The 14,344-nt window shown below is 46.7% G+C and overlaps 1 protein-coding gene across 6 annotated transcripts in view; it reads left to right on the top strand.

The window, feature by feature from the left end:
• Positions 1-12,819, top strand: part of KLHDC4 (kelch domain containing 4) — a 29,079-nt gene extending 16,260 nt beyond the window's left edge. For 5 of the 6 annotated variants that reach the window (XM_052796444.1, XM_052796446.1, XM_052796450.1 and 2 more), the window contains 5 exons: positions 6,561-6,642; positions 8,673-8,881; positions 10,239-10,641; positions 11,792-11,908; positions 12,221-12,819. In XM_052796444.1, the coding sequence (XP_052652404.1) occupies positions 6,561-6,642; positions 8,673-8,881; positions 10,239-10,641; positions 11,792-11,908; positions 12,221-12,396 (987 nt within the window). In that variant the 3' untranslated portion in view covers positions 12,397-12,819. The remainder of the gene's footprint in view (positions 1-6,560; positions 6,643-8,672; positions 8,882-10,238; positions 10,642-11,791; positions 11,909-12,220) is intronic. The other variant, XM_052796445.1, reaches the window with a different exon arrangement.
• The last annotated feature ends 1,525 nt before the right edge of the window (positions 12,820-14,344 follow it).

Genomic DNA, 14,344 nt, shown 5'->3' on the forward strand with positions numbered 1-14,344 from the left:
TTATCTTGGTTAAAATTAATTTTGTATTTTCCCTGCTAATCTAATCCAGTATAAGGAGGTGATATCACAGAGGTAGGAATAAGCAACTGGGAGAAATGACGTTTTTTGGCAACAGTGGTGGTTACTACCAACTTAAAGCATTCTCAGGTAGTAGTCATCCATGTTCTAGCACTTGCAGGTTAAAAGCAGCAGTTGCCAGGAGACTTGTGTTTTCTTGCATCAGTGAAAGGGTTAAGAGAGCAGCACTAGTTAGCAAACTCAATAAGCCAAAGATGACTTTTGATGAGCACCAGGCTTCCTCTGCTCTGCTTCTTGCTTTGCTAATCATGGTAATTTATACTGGATAGCCCTTTACACCATATGTCCTCATTGACCAAGTATCCCTGCCTCCATGCTGGGTGGGAGGAAGTAAATATTTCATTGAGCAAAAGTCTCCTGCAAAAGCTTTTAATGTTGCGAACGCAGACAGAAGACCCGGATCCTGCTGCTACTGTCTCAGTGGAAAGGCATTGCTTCCAGCAGTGCGTTGCTGGGGGAGGAGGACGCGTTGTTCTTCTGATGTGAATAAATGAACAAAGAAAAAAAGCAGGGAAAGGGGAGAGAAGATAGTCTGTCTATATATTTAGAAGCATTTATGCCTCCTCATGGCCTGTGCTTAGGGCTCTATCTCATCAGATGTGCATTTGATTAAATAGCAGTAACAATACAGAGGCATTTTCTACGCAAAAGGGCTTTGTCCTCTTCCTTTCTGTGTCCTGTTTCCTCACTTTTGAGGGTGGGAAGGAAGCATGAGCCTGCATGCTGTGCTAGATGTGGATCTTTCATGGCTACTGAAGGCAGCTGAGTTTCAAGTGCACACTGAGCCCTATGGAAATATAAAAGTTGATGTATGTTTGCAGTTGGTTCTATTCCACTTCATGAGAGTGGGCTCTGTCACACTGCTCTGAGTTGTTTTGAGCTAATAAAAATGAAGTAGAAAGGACAGGGGAATGCAAAGCTGCCCTCAGCCTTTATGCAGGACACTGAGCAAGGATAAGAGCTGGGTGCAGTTCCTCTCCAGCTTGGAGAACAGCTTTTAGATTAAAACAACCACTCCTGTTATGAATCTACTTCCTTCGTAATACAGAGAGTTAAGCCAGCTTCTCTCTGATGTGCCATTCCTAACAGAGACTTCCGTTGTGTATTGTGTAGCACAAGTGTACTTTCAGGCAGGAATGGTGCAGCCAAGCTACAAACTGACGAAAGCACTGGACAGAATTTTCTCTGCAGCTTTCTTGAGATGCAAAGACAGCAAACTTCTAGCATGCTCCTGAAAATTTAATTTAGCAAGATTTAGCCCCTCTAGGAGAAACACGACTTCAGTAATGTGTGGCTATTTAATTCTTGTTGCATCTTTGCTTATAGCAGGCTGTGGAGCTGAGTCTCTCTGGGTTTACTTCGAAGTGAAGAAAGTGTGTTTGGCTTGTGTACTCCCCCCAGAGTCATTGGCTGGGGTACTCTTGGGAGAAATAAGAGGTAGACAGTGGAGGAAACAGTACTTAATTGGACCTGGGCAGGCACAGGAGAAGACCTATTCCTTGTCTCCAATTAGAGAGGCAGATGCTACATTCAGGAGTGCTATGAAGACATTTTTGGGCATATGAAGACATTTTTGCATATGAAACCAGGCGACTGTCCAAGCAAAGTGCTATTCACCAAGTCATATAGAGACTTTTCTAGTAAGAGGCAGGACTAAGTTGCACATGTGCTGTAAAAAAGATGCAGGTCTGTGTGGAGGCCTCCTGAGGCCAGAGCTGCTACCAAGCATGTATATGGTGTGAACTGGTTTGGAGGGAAGAGGAGTGGAAATCATAATAGCTCCTCTGTTTTAGTATCGGCATGATATGGCTGTCATATTGCTGGAGGAGAATTGTGATGTGGCAAGGCTGCTTTCTTGCGATGGGCAGTTCTGATGCGTTATATCCTGTGGTCCCCTTAGGCCTTGTAAATCTGCTTTGAAGTACTGTACCAAAATAGCTGTGCGGTGTGGTGTAATGCACATTGCCTAGGGCAAAAAGAGATGCAAGCCCAGGAGATTCATGGTTATGGGTGGAATTGTAGGCATTTTTGTACCCAGCTGACTGTTGTGGCTCTATAAAAGCCTGAGCAACACTATCAGCTTGCACCCAGGGATGTTCCCCTGATCGAGTGATCGATCTGCTCGTTGTCAGTTTGGTCAGCAGGCGCCATGAGCTGGGAAGGCAGAAGCAGAGAGATTTGGTCCCTGCTTTGATTTTCTGGACTTGCACGTGGAACTGAGCGTGGAGGGTCAGCTTTCAGTAATGTCTGCCAGTCCAGGCTGTGTTTCTGAATTCCCTTCACGTGACCTGAATAAGAAAGTCTCTTTCATGGCTGGAGAAACAGAGGCAGAAAAGATCAAGTGACTTGTCTAAGGCACTCCAGTACTTGTATACAGAGCCAGGACAAGAACCTCGGTATCCAGACATGCCTTTGCCTGTGCCAGCCACCAGATTTTGCTGTCCAAGTGGTGAACAACAAGGATGCGGATGGTGAAAAAGGAGCTTTACAACCCTGAGTGCGACTAACTTGAGATGTTGGTGCACAGATTGACAGGAGCATGCCTGATATTTTAAAATGAACAATTCTTAGCACAATGGTGTCCCTGTGTTCATCTGTTTCATCTTCAGCCTAGAAATTATAAAGGCAACTTCTACGATCCCTTACAGAAGGGGATGTTGTGGGCATTGTCAGCTCTGCCTAAAACGTACCTCAGAATCCTGCAAGGAGCTCAGACTTGCTCTCCTGCTGATCTTAAAGATGTCCTCATGCTGGGGATGGGGCTTGCTGCAGCAAGCTGCATTTTTGGCTGTATAAAGCAATGAGACCTCTCTATTGCTAGGCAACGTGAGCACACTGTGCCTGACTGGCACAGTGAATGCAGCCAGGAGGTGTTGGAGGCTAATGCTGCTCTACCTTGCAGGTGCAAGCAGCCTACAAGCCATGGGAGGGCTGGCATTACATGTGTGCAAGGCTTTTGGGTGCCAAAGGAGGCTAGTATGTGTGGGGGGGGCCATTGTTTGGTTTGGGGTGGGTTTTTTTTAGTGGCAAGCTTTGCAAAGCTGAATTGGATTCTGCTGGGGAGATTGCTTGTGGCAGGGCTGAAGTGTTTGCCTGAATTGCAAGGTCTGGTGGGACTGGTTCCCTCTGTAGTTCTGCTTGCTAAGGGCTTCTGCTAATTGGATGTATTTTGCCACTGTTGATCTCTTTTTATCAGACATGTTTAGCACATTATACACAGGGAATCCTGATTCCCCTTCTTCTCAAGAACAGCTCTCCATGCCTCAGTTTCCTTGCTCTTTGAAGGGGGATAAACAGGCGTCTTGCTGTCTGTCAGTGGAGCTAGGGTTTTTTAGCTAATGCATGTAGAGCTCTTCTAACTTGCTAATGTACCTGTATGTGCAAACAATAGGCTGTGGATATCCAAGCCAGTTTTGTGCTTGAAAGCAAACACCTGGAACTTCAAGGCAAGAAGGACAGTGATGGGACCAGGAGCTTATTGTGACTGACAGAGCGATTTGCTCAGGGCAAGCAGCTGTCCTGGGTGCAAGGGGACTGATCTCTCCAGTAGCAGTGTACTGCTTGCTGGTGAAGTGTCTGCTTTTGAGCCAGTGTGAGTTGGGGAAAACAGGCATCTCTTTGACAACAAATAACTAACTCCCACTCCACCTCATTGGGGTTTTCTCAGCCCAAGAAGCTTTGTCATGTTGCATACGCAGCGTGTTTACTACAGGGAGCCATGTGGTTTTCGGGAGAATGCAGTTATTCTACGCAGCTTGTGTGATAGTGGAGCCAAGTGCTCTTTCAGTATTTGCTGTTTCCCCTCCTTTTGTGCAGGCAGTGCACATCTTACTGTGCTCCTGCACACTTCAGCCTGTGTGTCCCCTGCACACATGAATGTGTGCTCTGTCTAGCATTTAAGATCAAGCTGCAGCCTGCCTGGGACTGAGGAGGAAATAACCACCATGTCTGTTATTGTTAGCAGACAGCCACTTTGCAGTCACTGGGGTGCACTTCATGCTATAAGGTGTGAAGGCTCCTGCCTGTCTCCCTCCCTCCTCCTCAGCTCATCCATCCCTGACAGCTCTTTGCTCAGGTGAGGCTTGGAGGGGTGTTTGATTAAGGTGAGGGACAGACTAAAAAGGCTGCTATATCTCAGCTGTCCTCAGCCTGCAGCTCATTGGTGACTTCTGCTGCTCTAGACCTCTGTGACAGAGACAGTGAAGCGTGACATTGCCAGAGGATGGCACTTGCTCGGCACAGTGACTCACAGCCCTTTGAACTTGAGAGCTACTGCTGTTGATGCCACAATACATGCACCACCAAGCTATGAATTGGTGTATTCAATACTTAACAGCACCTTTCCTAGAAGGCGGTTCTTTCCCTTCCTGCCTTGACAGCTCTCTCTCAAGGGTCTGTTCAAAGTGGGCAGCTCCCAGCCTCTCCAACCACATCTCCAACACCAAAGCTTCTCTACCTATGCCTCAGAACCACTCACCAATGCAAAAACTTGTCTTGCTTGTTTTCCACGTGCTGGAGAACTGGCAGTGGCTGAAGGAATCATCACTGTTTAACCTCTAATTCAGAAAATAGGACAGTCACTGATGCTTGTTCCTACAGGCTTCCTGTCCCTTTTGTGCCTGATGTTCTGTTGCTCAAGGACAGTAGGTAGAATAGTGCAGTTGTTGACTTCATCGAAGTGGTTGCACAGAAGAGGATCTCTCCAGTGTAGACATACTGTCTGGAAGAGTGTGTGTCTTTCAGTTCACTAATGGGTATGCTTAGGTGCATGTGGAGAGCAAGAAGACATGTGAGCCACAGCCCCAAACTAACAAATTTCCCAAGGCAGCCCTACAGGCAGACCCTGGTCCTTAAGTTAACTGAAGCTTCCTTTTTGCTGCACTGCAAGCAGAGTTCTCCTCTTTCCTCTGGCACTTCGTTGTCAGCCTTCCCCGGGGCTTCTCAGCATCATCTGAGTTACAGCGTTGTTGTACAATGCCTCAAACACACTTTCCTCTCTTCTGCCTTTCTGAGAGTTGAATACCATTCCTACGAATTGGATGCCAGGCCATGCAGTAACAACACAGCATACTACCCTGCAATAACAAAACCTGTCAAGTGCAAGGCACAGGGTTGGGTACAGACGTGCAGCAAGAGGAGGACAGCACCATGCTGCTGTGTTCTTGGGTGCGTCCAAGCCCTGCTCATCTTCCTGAGGACTGGACCCAACCCTCCCAGCTTCTGCTGGGATCCACTGCCTGCACCCTGGAAGCAGTTACATAGCATAGCAATGCCATCACCCCCAGGAGGAAGGGAATTACCAGGAAGTAGGAGCTCTGCATGAAGGATGGGTGGATAATAACATTATTAAAAGACCTCCTACAGTGGTATGGCATAGTGCTGCTTTCAAATGCTGCATGTTGCTCTGAGCACTGGAGTACAGGGGCTTACAGTGAAAGGAGCAAGGGAAAATCATGTTTAAAATTATGCATTTAATTGCCTCAACTGAGGCTTGATCCTGCTCTTGCTGGTGTCTTGCTGTTGCCTTTAGTAGGGGTGGAAGTGGGGCTTCTGTTCTGTTTCTGTTTACGAGAAAAAAACTGTTGCCCAAGGCTCTGTGGGGACCTGAATGCTAAAAATGACAGCTGCAGTCAGGCTGTGGTGCAGAGAGCGAGCTGTCACCTCTGTTTCTCTTGTAGTGGGATGGAGATAGAGGGGGTGGCAGGGACTGAAAGTCTGCGTGCTAGTCACAGGTCTGTACTTAAACTTGGGCCTCGCAGATGATACAGCCCAGACGCTCTGAGCTTCTGCTCAACATTCAAGGGCAGAATCCCAGTGGGCCTTGCAAGCCCTGTGGAAAGTTGTCATGTGCCACTTTGGTGGAGTGGGTATCTGCTCTCTTTTTACAGCTAGAGAAGCAGAGGCACAGATGTTAAATTAGTCCCCTGAGAGCACCTGGTACTGTCCGTGGCAGAGTAAAAGGCAGGACTTTGGGTCTCCTGTTTCCTTGGTGCTGCTCCTCCCTCCTTCCCTCTGCAAAACAATCAGTTTTAATCCCTTGTGACAATTTATTTCTCTTCTCTGGGTGCTAAAATTGCTGCCCTTAAACTGACTCCTGTAGTCTTCATAGGGCCACAAGTCCCAGGATCTGTGTTGCAGCCTGGAGAGCCCTGCCTGGTTGTCACAGGCAGAAGTTGGTTGTGGCTCGTCATAGGAAGTAACCCTGCTTTGAACACTATGGTTGTGACCTGCCTGATGCTCCAGAGCCACAGCATGACTACCTGTGTGGCTGCTTCTTGCCCAGTCACAGTGTTTGCATTTTCAGCATGGGAATGTACAGATTTAGGCTGTGATTAGGCTTATCTGTGGGGCGGTGAGTTCAGAATGGCGCATACCGCCATTCTGGCACGGGTGACTTTCTAGGCCTTGAAAAGTTGGACCTCCTATGTTTTGGGCCACTGAAACTGTTTCATGGAGCATCCCTGTCTTTCCCTTCTCTGCAGAGGATTAAGAAAGATGTTGACAAAGGCACCCTGCATACAGATATGTTCCTGCTGAAGACTGAAGGTGCAGGCAAAGAGGAGGGTAAGCTACTGCTGCAGCTAGGAGGGCTGTGCTGGAAGTGATGCTGCAGGACTGTGAATGCAAATCCTCTCTCTTCCTTTGAATAACAGACCAAAAAACTCCAAGCCTAGAACAAAATTTCCCTTTTAATGAAAAGCACTATGCCCCAGTGTTTGCTTTGGGGCTAAACACAGCAGATGAGTTGATTTAAATATTTCTTCTTCCCAGGAGTAGCTAAGTGCATTTGTATACTGTGACTCAAGCTTAAAAAGAAAGGGGCTAGGGTGAACGAAACAGCAGTTGCCGGGGTATACTGGAGGAATTATGTTCTTTTTTGTTTATGTGTGTTGGAGAAGGAAGATGGGCCATCACACATGCAGGCAGAATTCCTCACTGCGAAGGGAAATGGGAAGTAGGCGCTTGTTGCCGCATCAGACTGTATGCCGCACAGTGGTTCTGTCCCCTTTTCACACTCCATTTTACAGCCTGAAAAGATGAGGCTGTGTCTGGTTTGCTGAGAAAAGCTTGCTGGTTAGCTGAAGGCTGTAAGGAGTCATGGTTCTCAGCTCCAGGTGACTTGATTTCAGAACTCATGTAAATGGTAGCTCTGATGCAGTGAAACACTGGGGGATTAGAGCTTGTTGAGAAACTTCTGCTAGGAACTGGCAGAGCTCTGGAGAAAGGTTGGGGTATACTTTTTGTCAGAGAATCACTTCTAGCTCACAGCATCTTCTATCTTGACACCTCCCAGTTGGTCTTGGAATAGTCTGAGATGGAGTGGAGGGTCTCCAGGCTCCTTGCATAACTATGTGAGAAGCTCTGGCCTGCACAGACAGCTTCAGGAAAAACTACAAGAAAAGTTATTTTAGGGATTTTTTTGGTTTATGTGTGGGAGGGAATTAAAACAACATTTTGAAATTCCTGTTCTCTGGGACATTTTGATCACTGCTCTTCTGTTTCACAACAGAAGATCTTTGGGATTTCAGAATTCTACAGGCTGGAAATTCCTGTTTTGACAAACTCTGTTTGGTAGTGGTGGCTCACTTATAGACTCTTAGGAGAGAAGACTGGGGTGTGATCTCATGAGATTATGTAGTGCAGGGATATTATCAAGAGTGATTTCTTGGTTGGTTGGTTGTTTTATCTGTGAATGTCCCCAGAAATAGGAATTCCATCACTTTCCTTAGGAGAGAGTGTATTTTGTCCTTGGCTCAGGGAATGGGACAATCTTCTTTGAGCTGAATTTCTAAAATGTTAAAATTGTGATGGATTTCTTTAAACCTGACCTTCTTAAAGTGGGATTTGGGGAGGAGGTTGGTCACATATATTGTCTGGATTCCAGACACTGCTTGCATTATGTCCTATTTATAGTTTATCTTCTTGAAATTGTGGTTCCTTCGGAAACACAGTGCCTAGCCAACGCGTATGCTTCTCCCAGCCTGCATTTTAGGGATTCGCTCTAAATCCAAAGTAGAAGGGATTGGAGCAAAAGTGGAGGGTTTAGAGCACAAGCCTTCTCCCGCTGCTGAGCCCTTTTTTAAAGTGTGGTTGGGTCTCCTTACAATTAACAGTACTTATTCTTGGGGTTAAGGCAGTGGTGCAAGTTGGGAGATAAGGTGCTGCAGTAGAAGGGACCTGCGGAGAAAATTGGTGTAGGATGGGCTCAATGGGATAACTGAGGGACCTTTCCTTGATACTCAAAGGCTATAATCAATTTTGGTTTGAACTTCACCCTCCTGTAAAGGTGTATATACCTTTCAAGAGGCTCCCTGCCCCAGAAAGCACACCCTGAAGAGAACTCTCTGCATTTGCTTTTATTGAAGACAAAATGGCTTTCTAAGCATAGAAGGGATGTGCAGATTAGCTGTGTGATTGAAGTGGAAATGCAAGTGGTTCTGATTAACACTGTTGTTGAAGGTGCACTATGCAGCTCTGAGACTCCAAAATAGGTCATTGAGTTACTTGTTGGAGTACTGAAGGGCCTTGGAAGATATGGAAATGATCAGGATTCTCCTTTGCTGATGTTCGTATTTGCTTTTATCCATTACCAGACAAGTGGGCGTGGAGTCGGCTCAACCCATCCGGAGTGAAACCCACTCCCAGGTCTGGCTTCTCCGTGGCAATCGGTCCCAATAACCGCTCCCTTCTGTTTGGAGGCGTGCATGATGAAGAAGAGGAAGAGAGCATTGAAGGAGACTTCTTCAATGATATTTATTTCTATGACATCGGGAAAAACCGCTGGTTTCCTGGACAGCTAAAGGTTTTGTTTTAAAAATAACACAGATATATTGAGTTTATCTTCCTTGATCATCTGACACATGTCCTTTGGGCCTTTTTTGGCCTCATACAGCTTTCTTGCAGTGTGAAGCAAGCTCTATTTCTAATAACTCAGGGTGCTCCAGAAGCTGAGCCACCAGGCGTGGCTGCTGTTTTGATCTGTGACCCAGTGATAGTGGAGAGGGGGAGAGACTATAGAAATGAAACTGGGGATGTGCAACTCTAGCAGGTTTTTGCTACCAGACCAACTGAATTCTCTTAACTTCATGCTGCCCTTCTCCTTTCCTGCCACTTAGCTCCCTGTGCTCGCCGTGCCCTGCTTCCACAGTGTGATGCAGACTGTCACCCGTCTGGGGAGAGAGGAAGCCTCTGAGCCCTGATGGTTGGGCCCAAAGCGAGAGTGGTTCAGGAGGCAATCCCCCTCGTCTAGAACTCAGGCCGCATGTGCCCCATTGTTGTGTAATGCAAAATGAAACAAAGCAGCATCAAAACATAGTTATGGTGTTTTACTGGAGGCCAGCTCCAGGTCAAATGTGTAATTCTGACATGAGATGGTTCAGTAAAAGCTACTATGAAAAGATCTTCTGTAGCACTGGGATCAAAAAACCTCCCTCTTTTCCCCAGTGTTGATGAGCTACTAGAATAGATGAAATATTAACCTTAGCTCATAAGAACTTCAGAAGTGTGGCCCTCAGCTCAGATCTTTGATTTTGTTTGAACCACTCTCAAGGGGGAAGTGAGGTGGAAATGACCTGGTTGAACTTCCTTCTTTCCACCTCCACTGTTTCTGGGTTTGTTCTCAAAAAGGAGAAGTCAATCACACAACAACAGGCAAACATGCACTCGGATGTTTGCTTCTGCCTTTCTAGCTGAGTGTTTTCCAGCCCGTTAAAAGAGTAGTTCGAAGACCTGGAGTGCATCCTGTTAATGCATTGTAATTTAGCACCCAGCAATTGTTTTGATTTCACAAAATGGTGGGTTATTTTCTCTTGTTCCTGTCACAGACTAGTGGACTCTGTGTGTGTTTGCGTGCACCTGCAAGGAGAGCAAAAGAGCTGTTTTCTGTATCTTCAGCAGATGCTGCCATTAATAGAGGAAGCAACTCCCCAGCATGGGTTCTCCAGGAGTTTCATTGTTCCTTGTTTTATGGCTGGTAGAAGTTCACGCTGAGTGGGAGGTTACACCTATCACTTGAGACTTAAAATTGTAATGAATAATAATTGAAGTCTTCCCCCCTCCCTCCCAGCAGCATCCACAGTATTTGTATTAACTGCTGTACGTGCTATTAGGTGCACACAATTCACATGCAGTCTCTTTCTGTTCCTTGCTCCTGTTAACAGGGACCAAAATCAGAGAAGAGGAAGCGAAGACGTGGCAGACAAGCTGAGGCAGAGGGTGCTGGAGATGAGGAGATGGAGAAGCAATCTCCACAAGGCCCGGTGGAGATAGTCAGAGAGGTGGTGGCAGAAGATGGGACTGTCATGACAATAAAGCAGGTGATCTCTGGACCTGCAGAAGAGAAGGAGAGGTCTGAATCGGAGGAGGAGGAGGAAGATGGAGCCTTAGGCCAGCAAGTGGAGCCATGCCCACGTTCAAATGCCATGTTGGCGGTGAAGCATGGGGTTCTCTATGTGTATGGGGGAATGTTTGAGGTGGGCGATCGCCAGTTCACCCTCAGTGACCTCTACAGCATCGACCTACACAAGATGGAAGAATGGAAGGTGCTAGTGGAGATGGATCCAAGTAAGCTCTAATGGTGGGATCAATCTCTCTGCCTTTAGTGTAGCAACAGTACGCTAGGGAAAAAAAACCCCAACAACTACGGAGCTTCCTCAAGGGGTGGGGATGAGTCTTCAAGTAGTGTTTTTTCCTGGACAGGAAAAAGCATGGGAGTATGTGATATGCAGTGTCTTACGATCACTGTTGCTGCAGAAACTTGTCTGGTCCAGAGGTTTGTGATCACTGTAGAGAGTGAGCTCTGGTCTGTCTACTTTGAAAACCAAGACAGGTAAATGGAGCATCTTTGTTCACTGGTGGCAAGTTCTGGCCTGGGAAGTCCTGCTGTGCCATGTTTGTCCACTCAGCAGAGGACAGGGATGTATGCTCTTGCCTGTCCTCACCTTCTCAGGGCAGTGAGGGTCTTGGGTACTGCAAAGCACGTGGGCCTTAGCTAGGGTTATCTCTTTGTACCTTAAACATGTAGTATGTTTGCTGTGTACACCGAATACCCTGCTGGGCTGTTCTCAAGCTGGGAAGGCTAGCTCAGGGTCTGTGGCAAGCACAGAAGTCAGTTCCTGAATTCCTGGCTACATGGTCATTACATGAGTGTTCAGTAGTGCTGCAGAAAGCATTACCTGAGAGACCTCAATGAAGATGGATTTGATGGATTTTCTACTCTTTATTGAAAGAAAATGGGGGTCTATCTTACAGCAACATATCTCTTACGGTAGTGGCTAAGTGATTCAGCCCAGGTCATGTGCTAGGCACTGTAGAGAGACGTGAAAAGAGGGTGCCCCTGCCCTGGAAGCTCACAGTCTGCATGTGCATAATGGGCAAAGGGTGGAAAGGAAGGAGTCTTGCTCCTGATCACAGAACCGTGAAGTGCTAGGGAGGATAGGTGACTCGTCAGCGTGGGCACTAACCAGCTTTTCTTCCACAGCTGTTCTGTGCTGTTCACTTCTTCCTGACTCTCTTTCATCTCTTCCCACTGCCCACTGCTCCCCATCAGAGCCAGGCCCTGTACAGTGGGTGGATCTGCGAGGGCAATGAATACAGCAGGGCTCTTAAGGAGCACATCTGTCTGACCTTGCCCTGGCATCCTCCGTGACAGTTCTGGGTGTAGGAGTAGGAAACAGCTTGTTATTTATTTCTTCTATTTTCTTTCTTATCAAAGAAGCACAAGAATGGCTGGAGGAGTCGGAGTCGGATGAAGAGGGTGATGATATGGAAGGTGCAGAGGGAGGGGAAGAGGAAGAGGAGAGCTCTGAAGAGGAGAGCGAAGATGAGGAAGGTAATGATTAAGATGAATGTTGTCTTCATGCTAATATAAAGTGGGGTTTAATAAAATACCTGCTGGTTTTGCTGCCAGCCTGGAAGGCCTCACTGGCATCCAGGTGAGTTTTTCAGCGAAAGCAAAGTTTTCATACTATGCTGCTCTCAGGGTAGAATAGAAATTACCTGAGTTACTGATAAGTTTTTAGGCTATTACATGTAAACACATTAGCTGAAAAGTAGTCTTGGCTGGGTTGACGCATGGAAGAGCAGATTGCCTTCATTAGCTGCTTGTGACCTCTCTTTCTGTCTTCCTTCCATTGTGTACTAGGAGAGGAGCAACACCCATCTGTTCAGCCTGATGAGAAGCATGCAGACTATCTGTCCAGGACGGAGCAGTATTGGATTAAACTAGCCCGCAGCAACATGGGCCCAGATGCCAAGGAGAAGAAGGTGGTAAAAGTGGCGCATGCCATGGCAAAGACTTTCTACGAAGATTCGCTCTAGGTGTTGTTGAGGCTGTTCTGTGAGTGAAGAGACATGCTGGGAGCAGTGGTTGGTCCCATTGAACTCAGCCTGATATGCCAGGCAGTCAGTGTGTCCAGAATGCGTCCTGGCATTCCAGCTTTTGCCTATTCTATGAGTGCTTCTGGGCTGACCAGTCTCTATGCCTACTTGATTAGTGCTCTGGATATGCTGTTATTCCCCTGGAGGTTGTGGGAGGGTCTTGAGGAACAGGATTGCTGTCCAAGCACTTGTTCTGCTGAGGCTGGACTATACGATACTGTCATATTTTTGTTCAAAAGTTGTTTTGAGTCTGTCAAGGCAAACTGCACATCACAATGGTTCACTGGTCCCAAATTCCCTACCCTGACTGGGGCCGGAACGTGTCTCCAAGTGTTTCTACAATAAACTTACTTTGTTGCATCATCCTGGTTTTCTCAATTAAACCCATCCTAGCTTTTCTACTTCGTTTTCTCCTGCTGTGGAAGAGGGATCACTGTTCCTGCTGTGAAATATGCAGGTAGTGGTCATAAGATGCACCAGCAGCCCTGAGATGTGGCTGCACTGCCTGGAGAAACCTGGGAATCCTTTCATAACTTAGCTGTATGAGAGCCACTGTAACCCCTGATGCATATAACAGTAGGAGTCTCTTCCTTTTTAATGTTAGCTGTAGCAGGTTTTGCCTTTGCTTGTGGAATCTTCCTGTTCAGTTTCTCACATATTGGCCAAGAAAGCAGTTGTCCTACAAGTGAACTCTTTATGACCAGTGAAATGTCCTACCTTGAGACCTGATGGCGTGTTGAGGACAGGGGGGAGTGGGCCGACACTCTCAAAGGCTTTTTTTTTTACCCCTGCTTCCTGACTCAGCCCCTCTCTTCAAGGCATTGCTTTCTTTCCAGCAGAGCAGTGCTGTGGTCCATAGGGACAACAGATGGGATACAAGTGTGTCTGTTGCAGCAAACAAGTGATGACTTGAGTTGACACCAGAAGGCACTGGCTGTCCTTGTGCAGAGAAATGCAGGGTGCCATGGGTATTGTTTTGGCAGGGGCATCACCAGGGAACCAGCTCTCAGGAGAGCAGTGCTAAGTTCTGCAAGGCTAATTAGAATGTAATAAAGATTAAATAGAGCAGGCTGCCAATGTGATTTAATTGTCAAGATAAAAACATGTTTGATAGGGAAGTACCTTCCATGCAAAATAACAGGCGAGAGGTGAAAACAAACCATGTGTTGTTATCAATAGGAAAGAATCCGTAGTGCTTGCTTGGCTAATAGCATCGGTTGCCCTCTTGTCCTGTCGCTTGGGTTAGTTTACAATACCTTGGTCTCGTTGACATTCGATCCTTTGTGTGTGTGTGACATCCGAGGCTTTTTGTGCAATGTTTTGGGGAATCTGCCACTGAGTTGCATTTGCAGATTTTGTTTTTATTATTACTATTTATTTATTTATAGTTTGAAAAGTAGTGGTTTTAAAATCACAGCATCTGTGCACAGGACTCCATTCCAAAGGCCCAACCAGACAGGAGAAACACCCTTTTTGCCAGGTGTACTTTATCATTTTTTGCCTTTTCAAATACAGATATACACCCTGAAGGAATTTTTTTCCCTCAGCTGAAGCCAGGTTGCAGCAGTGCCAAGGATGAAGGATAGTTTTGTACAGTGCTGCTGCAGCTGCAGGAAAAGATTCTCCCTCCTCCCTCTCTGCTAGAGAGACTTGTTGGATGAGGGAACTAGGTGCATCAGATGAGCTGGAGCGTGTGCAACAATAATCTGATGTTTTTCCTTTCACCTTTTCCTCAAGGGCTCTGGAACGTAGTCCTAGTTGTGCTCTGTGCCAAGCTAGGTATGACTGGAGAAGGCATAGACTGGAAGAGACACGCTTCCAAGGAACCTGTGAGTCAGGATGGGCCAACTGCCTTGCTCCTGCGAGTGGTACAGCAGCGTGTTCGTGT

Source organism: Harpia harpyja, chromosome 9 (assembly GCF_026419915.1).
Source record: "Harpia harpyja isolate bHarHar1 chromosome 9, bHarHar1 primary haplotype, whole genome shotgun sequence".
Classification (NCBI taxonomy): domain Eukaryota; kingdom Metazoa; phylum Chordata; class Aves; order Accipitriformes; family Accipitridae; genus Harpia; species Harpia harpyja.